This window comes from Pecten maximus, chromosome 2, assembly GCF_902652985.1.
Source record: "Pecten maximus chromosome 2, xPecMax1.1, whole genome shotgun sequence".
NCBI classification, from domain to species: domain Eukaryota; kingdom Metazoa; phylum Mollusca; class Bivalvia; order Pectinida; family Pectinidae; genus Pecten; species Pecten maximus.
In genome coordinates this window covers 51,658,899-51,679,766 of record NC_047016.1, presented here as the reverse complement: position 1 = coordinate 51,679,766, position 20,868 = coordinate 51,658,899, and the positions used below count along the sequence as shown (strand labels likewise).

Below are 20,868 nucleotides of genomic sequence, written 5' to 3'. Positions count from 1 at the left end.
AAACTACAGACAATACAGTCATTTCAGATAACGCGTATTTGATAAGTTAAACATATGTTTACTTAAGTCTTTAAAAACAGCGAAAATTACACGGAATAACGTTATTCCTCACACCGATTTGATCAAGTTATTTGGGAGTTGAAATACTTGAGTGTGGTGTAGTCTTTCAGAGACAGAACTGGCCAATGTAAGTCATTTGAACGTTACAGGTATTTGAATGTGTGCTTGCGTTACGTCAATGTCAATCACAGAACAAATATGATTGTCGTATACCTGAACACGTGACATGGCAAATATGATATGCATTGTGACTCTCGTTTAAGGTCAAACGGGGTCGATGACTTAACAGACTTTGGACTCTGTTATTCCAGAATACAAGATCCAATCAGGTAGGCAACACGAAAATCAGAAAAAAAACTACAAAACATTTTTCTTATAAATGGTTTTAATCTATAAATAATTCTACATTTATTGAAATGACAATAAATATTATACAAGAAAAACAATTAAATTAAAGCAACATGACGTGATTCCTTAGGGTATCCTAGTGTAACAGTCATCTCTTCCACGAAATCTTAGACACTTGTCAATAAGTCTGTCGACCATTTTCCATGTGTACTCTAAGTATTCTGAAACAATTTACATGAATCATATCAACCAAAGACTTTGGTCCACCGTTTTCCCGTTTACCTTTCCCCTTAAGTAAAAGTACCTTAATAAAAATATTTTGACAAGTGTAACGAAACACTTGTAAATAGTTGAATACAAACACGTGTCCCCTATAGAACCAATTTCCAAAACAGAAACGTAGAACATTAAATAAATTTTTTAATCATGATCAAAACTAAAAAAAATGTAATTAGTATGTGCCATTGCAAGAAATAAAAGAAATGAAATGTATTTTGAGCGAAAATTGTGATAACATTTCCTATCAAAACAAATGTTGGCATTGACTTAGTTGATGTTAAATAACATTCGGTAAAAAAAGTAATTATAGTGATATATGATAAAACATGTACATAAAATATCTTAACATTGAAATAACATTCAAATAATGAAATCACATCAATATACCAAATACAAAATAAAGGTGTTGTACCACCTCTCCTGTTGTATGTTGTAATAATATATACACAACGATTTAGTCTTTATTTCACAGATTCCTAATACAGAAATAATTTACTGGTCAACAAGATCAATTACATCCCTTCACTTTTTTCTGTCAATTCCAGTCACACCTAGACATGAATTTAAATGAGTCACGATTCACATTCATTCTGGTTTAGTCAGTTCATACACACTCTAATATATATTATTCATGGTCAGGTCATATACATTTTATATGTAAATTCTGGTATTAGTATAAATTCCAAAACATCTTCTGTATCATACTCTATTTATTTGTGATATTTGGATTTTTGAAAAGAATTCTTTATATTGAATAATGAACTGATATTAAAAAGGAAGTTAACAAAACATGAGGTACGAACGTTCAATATTTGCTAGCTTGTGAATTTCGGTAGCGCCTTGATTAAATGTTTATATAATATTTCGGTAAAACAAATCCCGAAAAAAATGTTTTTAATGTTCAAGATGACTTTTATTGCATTGCAGCATTCCAGTTTATTACAGGCAATAATAAAATAAAACGTGAACAAATTCATTTATCCGGTTTTCATGAGGAGATATGTTTATCTTCAACGCAGAATATCAAATGTTAATACAAATAAAATAAATACAATTTCATAGACAAATAAATACGTAATAATTAAAAGCCAATATGATATACAGGTAAACCAAAAATATAAAAAGCACATTTAACATGGCAATTACTAGCTATCAAACATTTTCTCAACAATATGAATATATAGTATTCTCTGTCCTACCTAACAGGTATATTTAGTCTCGCTTTATCTCGCACACCACGAGACATATGGCACAGCATCAACTCAATATCACTGTCGTCCTAGAAGGATTTCACTAAATATTCGATTGACATTGAATCAAGGAGATTTTATTCATCTCCCCTTAACTTTGAGGAAGCGTAGCCTCCCTTTGACCTATCTTTTTTAAAATAAACATGATACCCATGCGAAATAGAGGGTCTAAAACAAGTCGGCATTACATAAGATTCAATTAAACAAATAAGAGATTCATATCTTAAATGAATAACTAAACCACCTCAAAATTACAATATCATTTCATTATTTCTTTAAACATACAAATAAATGGGGTGTACTAAATATATATATATATGACGAAATAGAACAAATGTAATGATAGACGCGATCATACCTTCAACTTTAAGATCTTTCTTGAAATGATAAAATTACGATGCTTTAGTTTTATCACAGATATGTCTAATAAAACAAACAACAAATATAACAAAGTTATTGTTTGTCATCAAATATAAACATAATGTTCAACAACAACAAAAAATTACGTTGATTTCATGTCATGCTGATTAAATGTTATATTTGCCGATAATTTTAAATTTCAAGAATAAATGAAAACTATTAATTATATCAATATTAAGTTAAAGAAACTGAAAACGTTTCCAGAGTAAGTTTGTGTTTTAAGAAAAAGTACTAAATAAAGCAAGCACTTGACATCTTTATATGGATACATGCATGGGATAATGTTAGCATTACATTTGAAGACAGTAAACGACCCCCGACAAAGAATAAATAAACGGTTATATACACTTAAAGTATTATCGTTTATATGACTTAGGAATCACTCGTTATTCATTTATCATTCAATATATTGCGTTGTTTATTTCATAAATATACAAAGTTTCAAATAAATATTTATATATATATATATCATTCTTAAAATGTCTATTTATACTGAAATGTGTTACCATGTTATACGCATAGAATTTGGAAATAGTATTGAAAATTGTATCTACCACTGAATACAAAATTGCTTCAAACATATATGGCACTGTAATATAACAATGAAACTAAATAATTCATTTCAACTCAAAACAAGAGGTTTTTTGCCCACATTTTTAGCGTAAAGGTTGTTTTTTTCAGTTAAATATAAATTTGAACAATTAGAAGGAACCACACCAAAAACAAGTAATTGAAATAAAAACAAAGGGGAAAATAAAGAAAAAGTTAAATGATCACGTTTTGAGTGTAACTATCATGTTCAACCTTGGTTATATAAAGGCGAGTTGGTACCATATTAAAATATTATAATATACATGTACAACACACACGGATTTCAGTAGAAAATACTCTTACAAACAAGGAAATACACAATTATCGAATGTGTGTAATATATTGGTTACCAAGACGATCTGTACACAAGTTCAATGTAACATACCTGGTATTTGTTAGGATACTTATATCCATGGCAACACTTTTCCGCGGTTATCAATAAAATTTACTGTATCTGCTCGTTGATTACTGCGCCGATTCCAAAGTGGAAAATAACAAACATTAAATTTCCCAAAACGTTTGATAATGACTTCCCTTTCTTTCTATAAAATGCTGTCTTTTTCTGGCAGTTATACCTTCATATGTAGCTGTTATATTATACAAGTACCACCATCAGTCTCTTGTCGAACTCATTATAAACACTTGAAGAATTATTTAAAACAGTGATAATAGAATTTAATGTCTCCATTTGAATACATATTGTTTAAAAATTAATTGAATGTATGCAATGATGCTTATAGACTAACATCTTCAATGAGAAAAACAATAAAAAAAAATATCTTCGAAACAGAAGACTTATTGGGTCGAAAGGACATTTACATAATTAAGGCCTGTTATAACAAAATAGAATTCAAATGCAATCAAAATATTATTTAAAAGCACTTAAACAACTAAAATTATGGCATAATTATTTTTTAAAGATGCATTGAAAACGTCACCATTACGTCATGAAAATAGCTCTCGGTTTTGGATGTTCCGGTCACGATTGAGTCCTGCTCAAGTTGCCTACATATGAAAATTCAACATTTAATTTGTTTCCATATCAACCGATTCAGATACCCATATATGTACATGTATAATGTATATATTTTATCATACAAAAATTGCCAACAGTGACAGTAGTGGGTTCAGTAGACACAATTATCCATGTAGGGCCCCGAACTGTACATGCGTTGCATTTCTTGTAGAAATCTGTGTTGTTCTGGCGACTGAACACTCGGGGAGTGTACCGGGGGAGATACCATTGTCAAACTATGTGCAGGTGTCATATGACCCGATGAAAAGTGTCCAGGGTTCATGTGGCCATTAGCCATGTTTGTCATGTGACTTGCTGGTCCGTTAGAGGCAGCGATCGCCAAAGGTTGTCCATCATGGGGCTGGTTCCCAGGGTCACGGAAAAACTCTTCGCGGGAACAGTCTGTTTTAAGTATTGGACGATGGTTGTCGGGAAACGCCATTGAAAACAGGGCCTCCGGGTCACATACAAACTTGTAGACGTACCTCTCCCCGGCAACCTTCTGCATGATGCCTTTTTCGTAATAGTAACGTAGCGATCGACTCAGTTTGTCGTAATTCATGGCTGGTCGATTCTTCTGTAAGCCCCAACGTCTAGCAACCTACAAACAGATTTTTAATTTGAATTTCCGAAAAAAAATGTTACGTACAGCAGAAATGAAACTGTCATTACCTCATTAACAAGACAGGGAACTAATAGTTTGGTCTAGTTCAAATCCAATAAGATCCCGTACACAATTTGGCAATCGAAAGTGGCATTAAGTATATGTAAAATTTGTCAAAATTTGCGAAGCTAATCCGAAAATTAAAATACATATAGTATAGTTTCTTATAAAATGTCTAAACAATACCTCTTCTGGGTCAATCAATTTGAATTCTAAGCCCCGTCCAGTCCAAGAGATGAATGTTGAGTTTGAGGGATCATCCAATAGAACAACAAGAAACTGCCAAAGCTGGAGAGATCCTCTTCGTTGATAGGTCGGATGGGGCCCGTCTCTATGGTAACGGTCAAGATAAAAGTCCCGATAGAATTCTGCCTTCATTTCCATACCTGTAAAATATAGAAATTATCAAAATAATGAAATGTTGTATACATTCTATGGAATATCCAACAATAAGATCTAGTGGATCAACTTCCGGGTTTCTCCTTTTCTTCTGGCTCATTCTGTCTCTTCACGGTCGCGTTTCTCAGCGATCGCGTGACATTGTATGAAAAATAACTTCTTTATAGTCCCAAGTAAACTGATTTTTTAACATCTTTTTATTTTCGATCATCAATACTTTTCATGTCCTGGGTATTATTATCGGAAAGTAAGCAACTTTTCTATAACAAGAAAAAAAGACATGTTACGAACTTTGTTAATGTACAACTTTCTATCAAATATCATTTGATATTGTCATATTAAATTATAATTAAGACAATATTTAAACATATAGAATAATTGTTACCTGTTGTCCTGAATTTACCTGTGTGACGTAACATGTCTAATTGTCCTGTATTTACCTGTGGAAGGTAACATATCTTATCGTCCTGTTTTAGCTGTGTAACGTAACATCCCTGATTACGCTGTATTTAGCTATTCAACCTAACATCCCTGATTGTCATGTCTTCAACTGTTTATAAACCGATATCTTTGTTATCATTTGTTAGAGGCTTTACACCGTTGACCTGTTTATACATATAAATTACCTTTGTCATGTTATATGATTGTAAAAAATCTGACATATTTCACCTATAACATTATCCATACCAGCGATACAGGGTAGGTGCTCGGAATACAAACAAGGGATAATCATTACACACCATCACGACAATATCGGTCCGTATTTATCATCGAACAAAGCATACTAAAATTATTGTAAACGACACCCACTCCATAGCAGGGCCTCGTTTAACTCTGTTAATGGTCGCTCGCTACAGTTACAAAGGTAAGTATCGCTAGGTTTGAATATCAGTGATGATTAACTGTAATTCTCCGTTGACTAGATACAAATTAACCCCGCCAATTAATACCGTTATCTGCCAGCATCACCCGATAAATCTAATCAATGTCAGCACTTGATCTTTCGACACTGGCCTATTGGAAAAGGACCAATCGGAGGCTAAATCACATTTGTATTGATGTTATATCGACAAAGGAACATAATGCACAAACAGCTTCACCAAATGAATCGTGCTAAACAATGCTGCTCTTATTTCATTTTGATCATTTTCATTATATAAATTGGCCATTCGTATACATAATATACGTTAAGAACGGTCTAAGTAATAAAGTTGGCTATACCCTAGGGGTAAAATCATGGGAAAATATTCATATATATATTTATCTATCAAATAACATATTTATAATATTCTACAATATTGTTATACCATATTTATGTACCCGCTTCGTGTCTGTGATGTGATAGTTTGTGATGTATTTTGGTAAACAGGTGGATTCCCTGAATTAACTTGTTCGTACTGTCGCTATAACTTCATTGGTCATGAACATTACTGTTGTGTACAGAGGTGGTGTGTGGTAACATGCATACAAATATAAATGCCATCAGGAGTGCTTGGAGAGTTACATATGTTTGTTTGTTTTTGTTTAACGTCCTATTAACAGCTAGGGTCATTTAAGGACGTACCAGGATTTGGAGGTGGAGGAAAGCCGGAGTACCCGGAGAAAAACCACCGGCCTACGGTCAGTACCTGGCAACTGCCCCACGTAGGTTTCGAACTCGCAACCTAGAGGTGGAAGGCTAGTGATTAAAGTGTCGGGACACCTTAACCACTCGGCCACCGCGGCCCCTATTTACATATTAATGTCATCAGGGTGGTAGATTAGATATAGATATGAATGTCATCGGGGTGGTAGATTAGATATATGTATGAATGTCATCGGGGTGGTAGATTATATATAGGTATGAATGTCATCAGGGTGGTAGATTAGATATAGGTATGAATGTCATCGGGGTGGTAGATTAGATATAGGTATGAATGTCATCGGGGTGGTAAATTAGATATATATATATGAATGTCATCGGGGTGGTAGATTAGATATAGGTATGAATGTCATCGCGATGGTAGATTAGATATAGGTATGAATGCCATCAGGGTGGTAGATTAGATATATAGATATGAATGTCATCGCGATGGTAGATTAGATATAGATATGAATGTCGTCAGGGTGGTAGATTAGATATAGGTACGGATGTCATCAGGGTGGTAGATTAGATATATATATATGAATGTCATCGAGGTGGTAGATTATATATAGATATGAATGTCATCAGGGTGGTAGATTAGATATAGGTACGGATGTCATCAGGGTGGTAGATTAGATATATATATATGAATGTCATCGAGGTGGTAGATTATATATAGATATGAATGTCATCGGGATGGTAGACAAGATATAGATATGAATGTCATCGGGAGTGGTAATTCAGGTATTAATATAAATGCCATCGGGGGTGGTAGGGGAATTATACATATGAATGCCATCGGGAGCGATAGAGGAGTTACATATGAATGTCATCGTGCGTGGTAGGGGGTATATATATATGAATGTCATCGGGGATGGTGTAGAAAATTATAAATAATAATGTCGCTGGCTAAGGCAGGAAAGATGTATAATGTTTTGAGTGTGTGGAGAATTTATATGAAAGACATTTGGGGAGTATGCCATTGAAGGTGAGGGATGTAAAAATGTGAATGTCATTGAGACTGTGGGACATATTGATAAAAATGTCATTGAGACTGTGGGACACATTGATATGAATGTCATTAAGACTGGGACATATTGATATGAATGTCATTGAGACTGTGGGACATATTGATATGAATGTCATTGAGACTGTGGGACATATTGATATGATGTCATTGAGACTGTGGGACATATTGATATGATGTCATTGAGACTGTGGGACATATTGATAAAAATGTCATTGAGACTGTGGGACACATTGATATGAATGTCATTGAGACTGGGACATATTGATATGAATGTCATTAAGACTGTGGGACACATTGATATGAATGTCATTGCGACTGTGGGACATATTGATATGAATGTCATTGAGACTGTGGGACATATTGATATGAATGTCATTAAGACTGTGGGACACATTGATATGAATGTCATTACGACTGTGGGACACATTGATATGAATGTCATTGAGACTGTGGGACATATTGATATGAATGTCATTGAGACTGTGGGACATATTGATATGAATGTCATTAAGACTGGGACATATTGATATGAATGTCATTGAGACTGTGGGACATATTGATATGAATGTCATTGAGACTGTGGGACATATTGATATGAATGTCATTGAGACTGTGGGACACATTGATATGAATGTCATTAAGACTGTGGGACACATTGATAAGAATGTCATTAAGACTGTGGGACATATTGATATGAATGTCATTAAGACTGTGGTACATATTGATATGAATGTCATTGAGACTGGGACATATTGATATGAATGTCATTGAGACTGTTGGACATATTGATATGAATGTCATTAAGACTGTGGGACACATTAATATGATGTCATTGAGACTGTGGGACATATTGATATCAATGTCATTGAGACTGTGGGACATATTGATATGAATGTCATTGCGACTGTAGGACACATTGATATGAATGTCATTGAGACTGTGGGACATATTGATATGAATGTCATTAATACTATAGGACCCATTTATATGAATGTCATTGAGACTGTGGGACATATTGATATGAATGTCATTGCGACTGTGGGACACATTGATATGAATGTCATTGAGACTGTGGGACATATTGATATGTCATTGAGACTGTGGGACATATTGATAAAAATGTCATTAAGACTGTGGGACATATTGATATGAATGTCATTGAGACTGGGACATATTGATATGAATGTCATTGAGACTGTGGGACATATTGATATGAATGTCATTAATACTATAGGACCCATTTATATGAATGTCATTGCGACTGTGGGACATGTTGGTATGAATGTCATTGAGACTGTGGGACATATTGGTATGAATGTCATTGAGACTGTGGGACATATTGATATGAATGTCATTGAGACTGGGACATATTGATATGAATGTCATTGAGACTGTGGGACACATTGATATGAATGTCATTGAGACTGTGGGACACATTAATATGATGTCATTAAGACTGTGGGACATATTGATATGAATGTCATTGAGACTGTGGGACATATTGATATGAATGCCATTGAGACTGTGGGACATATTGATATGAATTTCATTAAGACACAGATGACCCTGCTGCCACTCTACACCCTGAAACATAGTTTGGTGAGGATTGCATCAGCAGTTCCTGAGATTAGCTAATTATATTACATTGGGACCGGACGGACAGCATTGGACAGGATGGACTTGACATGACAAGAAAGGACAGACATGGGTAACACTATATGCCCCCCCATTTTATGGCGAGATCATAAAAATGAGAGATAAGCAAATATGATTGCCATTGAGGGTGGGGCAGGTGTCATTTAAACATCATAGTGGAAATAAATAAATGTTAAGCCATTAATTTAAAATAGGGAATATCTAATTATAAATGTCATTGAAAGGCATTATGAATTACACTTAGGGCAGGAATATGTAGTATCTAGTATTTGTTGGTCACATCATATGTGCTTGCTGCACATCTTGATTAAAATATTTTTCCACAGATCATCAACAAGATAAAAAAAAAATCTGAGTATAGATACTCAACAGGACAACAAAAATGATGAACAGATTGTGATCTTATGAATTTGTCAGTGGAGTATCATCCAAGCTGATAATCTGTCTAACATTACCACCGATATCACATCAAGTGGACACATGACATCAGAGGCGATAACAGGATCTTCAGTATGACCACCTAATTTGCAAGTTTCTAAGGCTTCATTTGATTGGCTCGCTGGTCAATAACATCTGAGTCCGCACGATCAATCGACGGCGCGATACTTAAGAAGCCAACACAAATCTTGGTGCGTGTTGACAATCCAGGCCTTTTCATCTGAAGTCTCTCGACATTGATGCCGATCATATGCAACAACAAAAGACGGCCATAAATAAACTTTCATCAATGGATACCTTATAGTTAATGTTGATGGGACAGAATTGAAATTGTCCAAGAAAAAAAATCCTGAGACATGTGTTAATAAAATGTTTCCATTGCCTTTCATTCATCATGTTCTTTAATAATGACGGGATCAGGTTGTTTGTTTCGTATAGGAAAAAAGTCAGCATGTCACCACAATCACAACGCTTAACCAATACAACAATAGAGAAATATAGAATTGTATGTAGATATCATGTACATTTATATATATATCAAGACACTGTATTTTTTAAGGTTCAATTATTTTTCTTTCCCCAGCATCATCCAAGAAATGCATTAATCCATTAATGGACATTAAAAAGTGATTCTTTTCCTGAAACCCACAGGCATTCATTGTCTTTAAATGAAGACAGAAATATGTCAAATGGAAAAAAACTCTTTTTAGCAACATAAACATTTCATTTACTAGTATTTAGTATAGATGCTTTGAATCATTTGATGATATAATTTTTCTAATAACACAGATAACAGTCATATTTGTATTTGTTTTAGATGTAATTTCACTGTTTTAACATACATGTAGGGTGAGTCTGCATTTCAAAGCATCAATGAAGACTGAAGAACTGGTATATCTTAGTTATAGATATGTCTTAACCTTCACTCCTTCTCTAGAAAAAAAACCCTACACTTAACTTTGAATTTAATTTCACTAACATTATTTACAGAAATTTCCTAAACCTATGGTTCTGGGGGGGGGGGGGGGGGGGGGGGAAACCTGTGTAAAAGTTGACATCTTTTAAACAATAAAACACAGAGAGATTATCAATTGGGAACATTTCTAACATCAATTACATCAATATCTCTGTTTAAATTGAGATTTAAGTTTATTTGCTGACAACAGAACTACCACTCCCAATAAATTCCCACCAATGAATACAAAAAGATCGGGAATAAACCATATTGATTCATCTTCAATAAACGACATCTAGACATTAAAATGACCCAGAATTTTCCTGGCAGACAAATTACCTCCCGTAAAGTGAGAGTATAAATCACGACAATTAATACCTCTCCTCTATGTGAATCCCTTGGTACCCCTCAGCTGGTACGGATGGGTCCTAATTGGTCGGAAAGGGGCCCAAACAGATGCTAGCCCTTGTAGTAACAATGAGTGGCGAAGGGCTAGACTCGCTAGGACCACTTCAAACCTTGATACTAGGCCCTTGGGGCAATTTACTATATCTCCATATCAACATCTTAATAATGGAATGCTTTATTTACAGCTGAATAGCTCAATATAAATTTTCTTTTTGATTTCTTGAAATAAAAAATCTTAATTATATATTTAATTTCTAATCAAACAAAACTTTAAGTCAGATTATTTCAAATAATGGAAACACACACAACTAACATGGCCCCTGAAGACTATTTTAATAAAAATTCTAGGGATCACACTCCTTATTTCCATAATGTATTAACAATGTATTAACTTTATACTACACCCTATAATTCCTTCATTGAATTTAAGTATTTCTCTCTTCATAAGATTTTATCATAAAATTATCTATCTATTCAAACCAAAACCATTTCAATAAATTATGTAATATATTTGAAAAATGTACTGGTATATCTCAAGAAAAAAAAAAACAATGATGAAAAGCTTTCTTTACAAGATCTATTCTCAATGAAAAATTTTAGGATCATGTGTCCACAATTCCAAAGGCCCTACAGAATACTCGTACAACAGTTAAAACCTGTAAAATCTGACATTTATTCCATGTTGTTAACTTGGTTACATATCTTTAACATTGTCAGAGTATTGATTGTGATTTCCACAGCAACTGTTCCGAGCTGTGGAGGTTTAATGTTTGTTTATAATGATGGTAATAACAGTTAATTAAGTAATCTGCCCCAATTAGCTTGGAATAGGTCGGTCTTACCACACATAGACCATGTTTTGAGGTGTATGGTTAGGTTGACCATTTTAACCCGTGTAGTAATATAGGGGAAAAAAAGAAGTAGAAATTAAAAATGAACAATGATAAAAATCAAAGAATAAATAAATACCAGCCAAAAAATAAAAAAAAAAAAATGAATTTCCTAATTTGATCCCATGTCAGAATAGCCCTTCACAAAGACTTAAAACACCTAAAATATTGATGTTATAGTTTCTAATTATATATAAATATAAACAATTCTAAACATTTTAATGAAAATACAAATATAATAGTTATGAAATAGAAAAATAATCTTGCAAAAAAATTAATGATGAAAACCTTTGAACACTTTATACACTTCTAGACTTTTTCAGTCTTTAGCTATTTAAGGAAAATTCAATGACAGATATTGTGAAGTTAAGTCAAGTTCTATAAAGTCACCACACACAATTGGGTTCTCCATCAATTACACTCCTAATTTGTGTTTATTATTTCCTCTTTAAGGTTTTTATCAAGTATATAAACATAAGAATTATTATCTGAAAAAAAAAATGAAATAATTTTTGTAAATATTTAAGCAACTTCACTCCTGTCCCTTCTTTGCAAAACTTTGACAAAAATGATTTCTTCTAAAATAGCATTTTATATACAATGTAGCTGCAATTCACCATAAAATGTTTCATACTAAATTGAAGTGTGTGAAAAGCATCTGGTTTATAATTTTCCAGATAATGGTTTGATACATGAAGGTTTCTAAGTAATTTTAGAAAAAAAATGTTACATCATTTATTCAGTTTGCATCTGTATGTAAGGAATACTTGCCATAAAGCATTTCTTATCTTTGATAGTTTCATAGAGATATGCAAACAACGACATTAGTATCTGTTATTTTTGAAGCGCTTATAATCTATAACAAAATGAGGTAGGATAAAATCTCTCAGAATCCCCTTGTTAACAATCTCAAACATCATCCTGCCCAGACTTTTAATGATAGTTGGTGACCAGATAGAAAAAATCTGACTGTGCTTGCGACAATTAGAAGCTCTTCATAGATAACAATGGTGGGGAGATGTTTGTAAGTGCCCCATCACCACCACGAGGATGAAAGGCTAAAAATATCACGCTGCCAACATTTTACCATGGTGATCGAATTAATGAAGAACTAGAAAAAAAAAATCACAGAATGGAATTATAGATTGGTCACACTAAATGAAAAATTCTTACAGCATTAAAATTACAGGAGAGACCAAAATGTGTGTGATTCTGTTTAGACCATAATGTGTGTTATTCTGTTTAGGTTATAATGTGTGTGATTCTGTTTAGACCATAATGTGTGTTATTCTGTTTAAGACCATAATGTGTTATTCTGTTTAGACCATAATGTGTGTGATTCTGTTTAAGACCATAATGTGTGAATTTCTGTTGTTTATTGCAGAAATAGATACCATGTTCATTCTCATAAATTCTGACCATTTGAAGGTGCCAACTATGCAACCTTATACATTATATCTGTAATTTTGTGTTAAGGGTTAAGGGTATATGCTACCTTATACATTATACCTGTGATTTGTGTTTGAGTTAAGGGTATATGCTACCTTATACATTATACCTGTGATTTGTGTTTGAGTTAAGGGTATATGCTACCTTATACATTATACCTGTGATTTGTGTTTGAGTTAAGGGTATATGCTACCTTATACATTATACCTGTGATTTGTGTTTGAGTTAAGGGTATATGCTACCTTATACCTGTGATTTGTGTTTGAGTTAAGGTTATATGCTACCTTTCACATTATACCTGTGTGTTTGAGTTAAGGTTATATGCTACCTTACACAGTATACCTGCATGTTTGTATTAAGGGTATATGCTACCTTACACATTATACCTGTGATTTGTGTTTGAGTTAAGGGTATATATGCTTCCTTACATATTATACCTGTGATTTGTGTCAGAGTTAAGGTTATATGCTACCTTACACATTATACCTGTGATTTGTGTTTGAGTTAAGGGTATATGCTACCTTATACATTATACCTGTGATTTGTGTTTGAGTTAAGGGTATATGCTACCTTATACATTATACCTGTGATTTGTGTTTGAGTTAAGGTTATATGCTACCTTTCACATTATACCTGTGTGTTTGAGTTAAGGGTATATGCTACCTTACACAGTATACCTGCATGTTTGTATTAAGGGTATATGCTACCTTACACATTATACCTGTGATTTGTGTTTGAGTTAAGGGTATATATGCTTCCTTACATATTATACCTGTGATTTGTGTCAGAGTTAAGGTTATATGCTACCTTACACATTATACCTGTGATTTGTGTTTGAGTTAAGGGTATATGCTACCTTATACATTATACCTGTGATTTGTGTTTGAGTTAAGGGTATATGCTACCTTATACATTATACCTGTGATTTGTGTTTGAGTTAAGGGTATATGCTTCCCCACACTCTAATAATATGTGACCTTCATTGTCCTTCAGTTCCTAAATAAAAATCTTAAAGGCTTAAAAAAAAGTATGACAGATTTAAGCAATCTTGTGAAAAGTGTATACATTAACTAGATCTAAACTATTACCAGTTATCGACTACATTTCACAATGAAGACCAGTTACCAACCACATTTCACAGAGTAGACCAGTTAATTACCACATTTCACAGAGTAGACCAGTTATCAACCACATTTCACAGGGAAGATGAGAAACTCTTCACTGATACAAATCTGATTTCCCACATCAGTCATATCCTTTCGCTGATTCTTTCGGGACTTGATCTACATATACCAGAGTTGTATCTGGAGCACAAGGTTCAGTTCTGTGAAATGTACAGCCTGATAGTTTAGCTGAGTGATATTCGAAACTGCAATATTTGAAGCACTTGGTGTGACTGTAGTAATTGAAGCATTTTGATTGACTGTAGTATTTAAGCCTAGAGCCGTTTGGTGTTGAAGCCTTTGACTGTGTGGTATTGAAGCCTATGGCTGTGTGGTATTGGAGCCTATGGCTGTGTGGTATTGAAGCCTTTGACTGTGTGGTATTGAAGCCTATGGTTGTGTGGTATTGAAGCCTATGGCTGTGTGGTATTGGAGCCTATGGCTGTGTGGTATTGAAGCCTTTGACTGTGTGGTATTGAAGCCTATGGTTGTGTGGTATTGAAGCCTATGGCTGTGTGGTATTGAAGCCTATGGCTGTGTGGTATTGAATCCTATGGCTGTGTGGTATTTGAAGCCTATGGCTGTGTGGTATTGAAGCCTATGGCTGTGTGGTATTGAAGCCTATGGCTGTGTGGTATTTGAAGCCTTTGGCTGTGTGGTATTGAAGCCTATGGCTGTGTGGTATTTGAAGCCTATGGCTGTGTGGTATTGAAGCCTATGGCTGTGTGGTATTGAAGCCTATGGCTGTGTGGTATTTGAAGCCTATGGCTGTGTGGTATTGAAGCCTATGGCTGTGTGGTATTTGAAGCCTATGGTTGTGTTGTATTGAAGCCTATGGCTGTGTTGTATTTGAAGCCTAAAGCTGTGTGGTATTTGAAGCCTATGGCTGTGTGGTATTGAAGCCTATGGTTGTGTTGTATTGAAGCCTATGGCTGTGTGGTATTTGAAGCCTATGGCTGTGTGGTATTGAAGCCTATGGCTGTGTGGTATTGAAGCCTATGGCTGTGTGGTATTTGAAGCCTATAGCTGTGTGGTATTTGAAGCCTATGGCTGTGTGGTATTTGAAGCTTATGGCTGTATTGAATTGAAGCCTATGGCTGTGTGGTATTTGAAGCCTATGGCTGTGTGGAATTGAAGCCTATGGCTGTGTGGTATTTGAAGCCTATGGCTGTGTGGTATTGAAGCCTACGGCTGTGTGATATTGAAGCCTATGGCTGTGTGGTATTGAAGCCTATGGCTGTGTGGTATTGAAGTCTTAGCTGTATGGCATTGAAGCCTATGGCTGTGTGGTATTTGAAGCTTATAACTGTATTGAATTGAAGCCTATGGCTGTGTGGTATTTGAAGCCTATGGCTGTGTGGTATTGAAGCCTATGGCTGTGTGGTATTGAAGCCTATGGCTGTGTGGTATTTGAAGCCTATGGCTGTGTGGTATTGAAGCCTATGGCTGTGTGGTATTGAAGCCTTTGACTGTGTGGTATTGATGCCTATGGTTGTGTTGTATTGAAGCCTATGGCTGTGTGGTATCGAAGCCTATGGCTGTGTGGTATTTGAAGCCTATGGCTGTGTGATATTGAAGCCTATGGTTGTGTTGTATTGAAGCCTATGGCTGTGTGGTATTGAAGCCTATGGCTGTGGTATTGAAGTCTATGGCTGTATGGTATTTGAAGCCTATGGCTGTGTGGTATTGAAGCCTATGGCTGTGTGATATTGAAGCCTATGGTTGTGTTGTATTGAAGCCTATGGCTGTGTGGAATTGAAGCCTATGGCTGTGTGGTATTTGAAGCATATAGCTGTGTTGTATTTGAAGCCTATGACTGTGTGGTATTTGAAGCCTATGGCTGTGTGGAATTGAAGCCTATGGCTGTGTGGTATTGAAGCCTATGGCTGTGTGGTATTTGAAGCCTATGGCTGTGTGGTATTTGAAGCCTATGGCTGTGTGGTATTTGAAGTCTATGGCTGTGTGGTATTTGAAGTCTATGGCTGTGTGATATTGAAGCCTATGGCTGTGTGGTATTGAAGCCTATGGCTGTGTGGTATTGAAGTCTATGGCTGTATGGCATTGAAGCCTATGGCAGTGTGGTATTGAAGCCTATGGCAGTGTGGTATTGAAGCCTATGGCTGTGTGGTATTGAAGCCTATGACTGTGTGGTATTGAAGCCTATGGCTGTGTGGTATTGAAGCCTATGACTGTGTGGTATTGAAGCCTATGACTGTGTGGTATTGAAGCATATGGCAGTGTGGTATTGAAGCCTATGGCTGTGTGTTGGTGACAGCTGATTGTGTTGACTAGTCTCACTAGAGTGTCGGATCCCACTGGTTTGTCATCTGACGGCCATGAATTATGTATGAGTGCAAATAAACCAGGGTAAATAGCTGGTACTTCTCTGGTGTCTGCAACTTCTGACCTTCATTACAGAAGAGCTCTGCTTCATTGATCCCTCGTGACAATGTGTTCTTTTGATTTTTCGTCATTCGATACCGTCCACATAAAAAAGTGGCAAATCCAACGCCTTGATTTAGAAATCTCTTGGCTGTGTAACTCAGCCTCAATTCCTTCATTTAGAGACAGGTTCAAATCGCTCTGCCTCATCATTTCTCCCTAAATTCTCTGATCCCTCTAGCATACATGGCGTTTTGTGCGACGTTTCATCTCGGGGTCTTATACAGCAGGATTAAGTGCTCAGCTGAACTGATAAACTGAATTCGACCACCTTCATAATAAATTGGATTTGGTCTTGGTATCCTCGAAGAGTTTCTGATCCCCCTAGATGGCAAAGATGATTGAAGTAATTGAATTTGATTAGCTTTTCGCAAACACAAGGGGCACCTTGATTAGCTTTGCAACTACACGAGGGACAACTCGATTTAAGAATACAATCACACAATAGCATCTTGAAACTATTTGTAAAACAACGTTGATTAGGGCTGATTCAAAGTTAATTCACGCTGACTTCACAACACCAATCAACGCGGATAGTGATAATACCCAGTACCAGAGAGCAGCTTTCAATTTTCACCAATAGGATGTTACAAAGAAAATAATGTTTTCAACCAAAATTTTTTTCTTCTATATATTTTTTTTTTATCTTCCCTAATTTTGAAGTGTATTTTACTGAATTTTCTTAAGAAATAGTTTTTTGTCCTTTTGACTGTTAATCAAAAGTTCATTGACATCACTACCTAAACCATAACTACTAGTACAGGTCATTTGAGTTTAATTAACAGCAGTTAGTATTTTATTTCAGGTAAAAATATAAAATTGTTTGTTTTAAGAAAAAACTGCAATGCAAAATTCAGTATCTTTGAATGAGTTTATAAGTAACTGATAGTAACTCATTCAAGAGAAATTATTTATCTAAAATTTTAAAATAAAATAAAATATGAGAAACTGAAAAAAATGTTGTTTGTTTGTTTGTTTGTTTGTTTTAGTTAAAACGTCCTATTAACAGCCAGGGTCATTTAACGACGTGCCAGGTTTTGGAGGTGGAGGAAAGCCAGAGTACCCGGAGAAAAACCACCGGCCTACGGTCAGTACCTGGCAACTGCCCCACGTAGGTTTCGAACTCGCAACCCAGAGGTGGAGGGCTAGTGTTAAAGTGTCGGTACACCTTAACCACTCAACAATATTTATATATTCATAAGTTTATCGCCCTACATCTCACATTAAACTGAAACAGATCTCACCATCCCAAGAAACATTTTGTTAAGGTGTTATACACCACCCCAGTCTCTCAACATCCCCCAGTCACTGTTTGTTAAGGTGTTATACACCACCCCAGTCTCTCAACATCCCAATTACAGTGTGTTAAGGTGTTATACACCACCACAGTCTCTCAACATCCCAATTACAGTGTGTTAAGGTGTTATACACCATCCCAGTCTCTCAACATCCCAATTACAGTTTGTTAAGGTGTTATACACCACCACAGTCTCTCAAGATCCCCAGAAACAGTTTGTTAAGGTGTTATACACCACCCCAGAAACATTGTGTTAAGGTGTTATAAACCACCCCAGTCTCTCAACATCCCCAGTCACAGTTTGTTAAGGTGTTATACACCCCCACAGTCTCTCAACATCCCAATTACAGTTTGTTAAGGTGTTATACACCACCCCAGTCTCTCAACATCCCCAGTCACAGTTTGTTAAGGTGTTATACACCACCAGTCTCTCAACATCCCAATTACAGTGTGTTAAGGTGTTATACACCACCAGTCTCTCAACATCCCAATTACAGGTTGTTAAGGTGTTATACACCATCCCAGTCTCTCAACATCCCAATTACAGTGTGTTAAGGTGTTATACACCACCACAGTCTCTCAACATCCCCAGAAACAGTTTGTTAAGGTGTTATACACCACCCCAGAAACATTGTGTTAAGGTGTTTCAAACCACTCCAGTCTCTCAACATCCCCAGCCACAGTTTGTTAAGGTGCTATACACCACCACAGTCTCTCAACATCCCCAGAAAAAGTTTGTTAAGGTGTTATACACCACCCCAGAAACATTGTGTTAAGGTGTTATACACCACCACAGTCTCTCAACATCTCCAGGCACAGTTTGTTAAGGTGTTATACACCATCCCAGTCTCTCAACATCCCCAAGGCACAGTGTGTTAAGGTGTTATACACCACCACAGTCTCTCAACATCCCCAGTCACTGTTTGTTAAGGTGTTATACACCAACCCAGTCTCTCAACATCCCCAGTCACAGTTTGTTAAGGTGCAATACACCATCCCAGTCTCTCAACATCCCAATTACAGTTTGTTAAGGTGTTATACACCACCACAGTCTCTCAACATCCCCAGAAACAGTTTGTTAAGGTGTTATACACCACCACAGTCTCTCAACATCCCCAGAAACAGTTTGTTAAGGTGTTATACACCACCCCAGTCTCTCAACATCCCCAGGCACAGTGTGTTAAGGTGTTTTACACCACCACACTCTCTCAACATCTCCAGGCTCAGTTTGTTAAGGTGTTATACACCACCCCAGTCTCTCAACATCCCCAGGCACAGTGTGTTAAGGTGTTATACACCACCACACTCTCTCAACATCTCCAGGCACAGTTTGTTAAGGTGTTATATACCACCCCAGTCTCTCAATATCCCCAAGGCACAGTGTGTTAAGGTGTTATACACCACCCCAGTCTCTCAACATCTCCAGGCTCAGTTTGTTAAGGTGTTATACACCACCCCAATCTCTCAACATCCCAATTACAGTGTGTTAAGGTGTTATACACCACCCCAGTCTCTCAACATCCCAATTACAGTGTGTTAAGGTGTTATACACCACCCCAGTCTCTCAACATCCCCAGACACAGTTTGTTAAGGTGTTATACACCACCCCAGTCTCTCATCATCCCCAGAAACAGTTTGTTAAGGTGTTATACACTACCTCAGTCTCTTAATATCCCCAGAAACAGTTTGTTAAGGTGTTATACACCATCCCAGTCTCTCAACATCCCAATTACAGTGTGTTAAGGTGTTATACACCACCCCAGTCTCTCAACATCCCAATTACAGTGTGTTAAGGTGTTATACACCACCCCAGTCTCTCAACATCCCCAAGGCACAGTGTGTTAAGGTGTTATACACCACCACAGTCTCTCAACATCTCCAGGCTCAGTTTGTTAAGGTGTTATACACCACCCCAGTCTCTCAACATCCCCAGTCACAGTTTGTTAAGGTGTTATACACCACCCCAGTCTCTCAACATCCCCAGTCACAGTTTGTTATGGTGTTATACACCACCCCAGTCTCTCAATATCCCCAAGGCACAGTTTGTTAAGGTGTTATACACCACCACAGTCTCTCAACATCACAATTACAGTGTGTTAAGGTGTTATACACCACCCCAGTCTCTCAACATCCCCAGACACAGTTTGTTAAAGTGTTATACACCACCCCAGTCTCTCAACATCCCCAGGCACAGTGTGTTAAGGTGTTATACACCACCCCAGTCTCTCAACATCCCCAGGCACAGTGTGTTAAGGTGTTATACACCACCCCAGTCTCTCAACATCCCCAGACACAGTTTGTTAAGGTGTTATACACCATCCCAGTCTCTCAACATCCCCAGGCACAGTGTGTTAAGGTGTTATACACCACCCCAGTCTCTCAACATCCCCAGTCACAGTTTGTTAAGGGGTTATACACCACCCCAGTCTCTCAACATCCCCAGGCACAGTGTGTTAAGGTGTTATACACCACCACAGTCTCTCAACATCC

At 36.2% G+C, this 20,868-nt stretch overlaps 1 protein-coding gene across 1 annotated transcript in view; it reads right to left on the bottom strand.

Moving 5' to 3' along the window:
• Nucleotides 1-433: 433 nt before the first annotated feature.
• Nucleotides 434-20,868, bottom strand: part of LOC117322424 (ETS translocation variant 1-like) — an 81,563-nt gene continuing 61,128 nt past the window's right edge. Inside the window, exons 9-10 of the mRNA XM_033877339.1 lie at nucleotides 4,814-5,013; nucleotides 434-4,564 (exon numbers count right to left, since the gene is read on the bottom strand). Coding sequence (XP_033733230.1) covers nucleotides 4,076-4,564; nucleotides 4,814-5,013 — 689 coding nt within the window. The 3' untranslated portion in view covers nucleotides 434-4,075. The remainder of the gene's footprint in view (nucleotides 4,565-4,813; nucleotides 5,014-20,868) is intronic.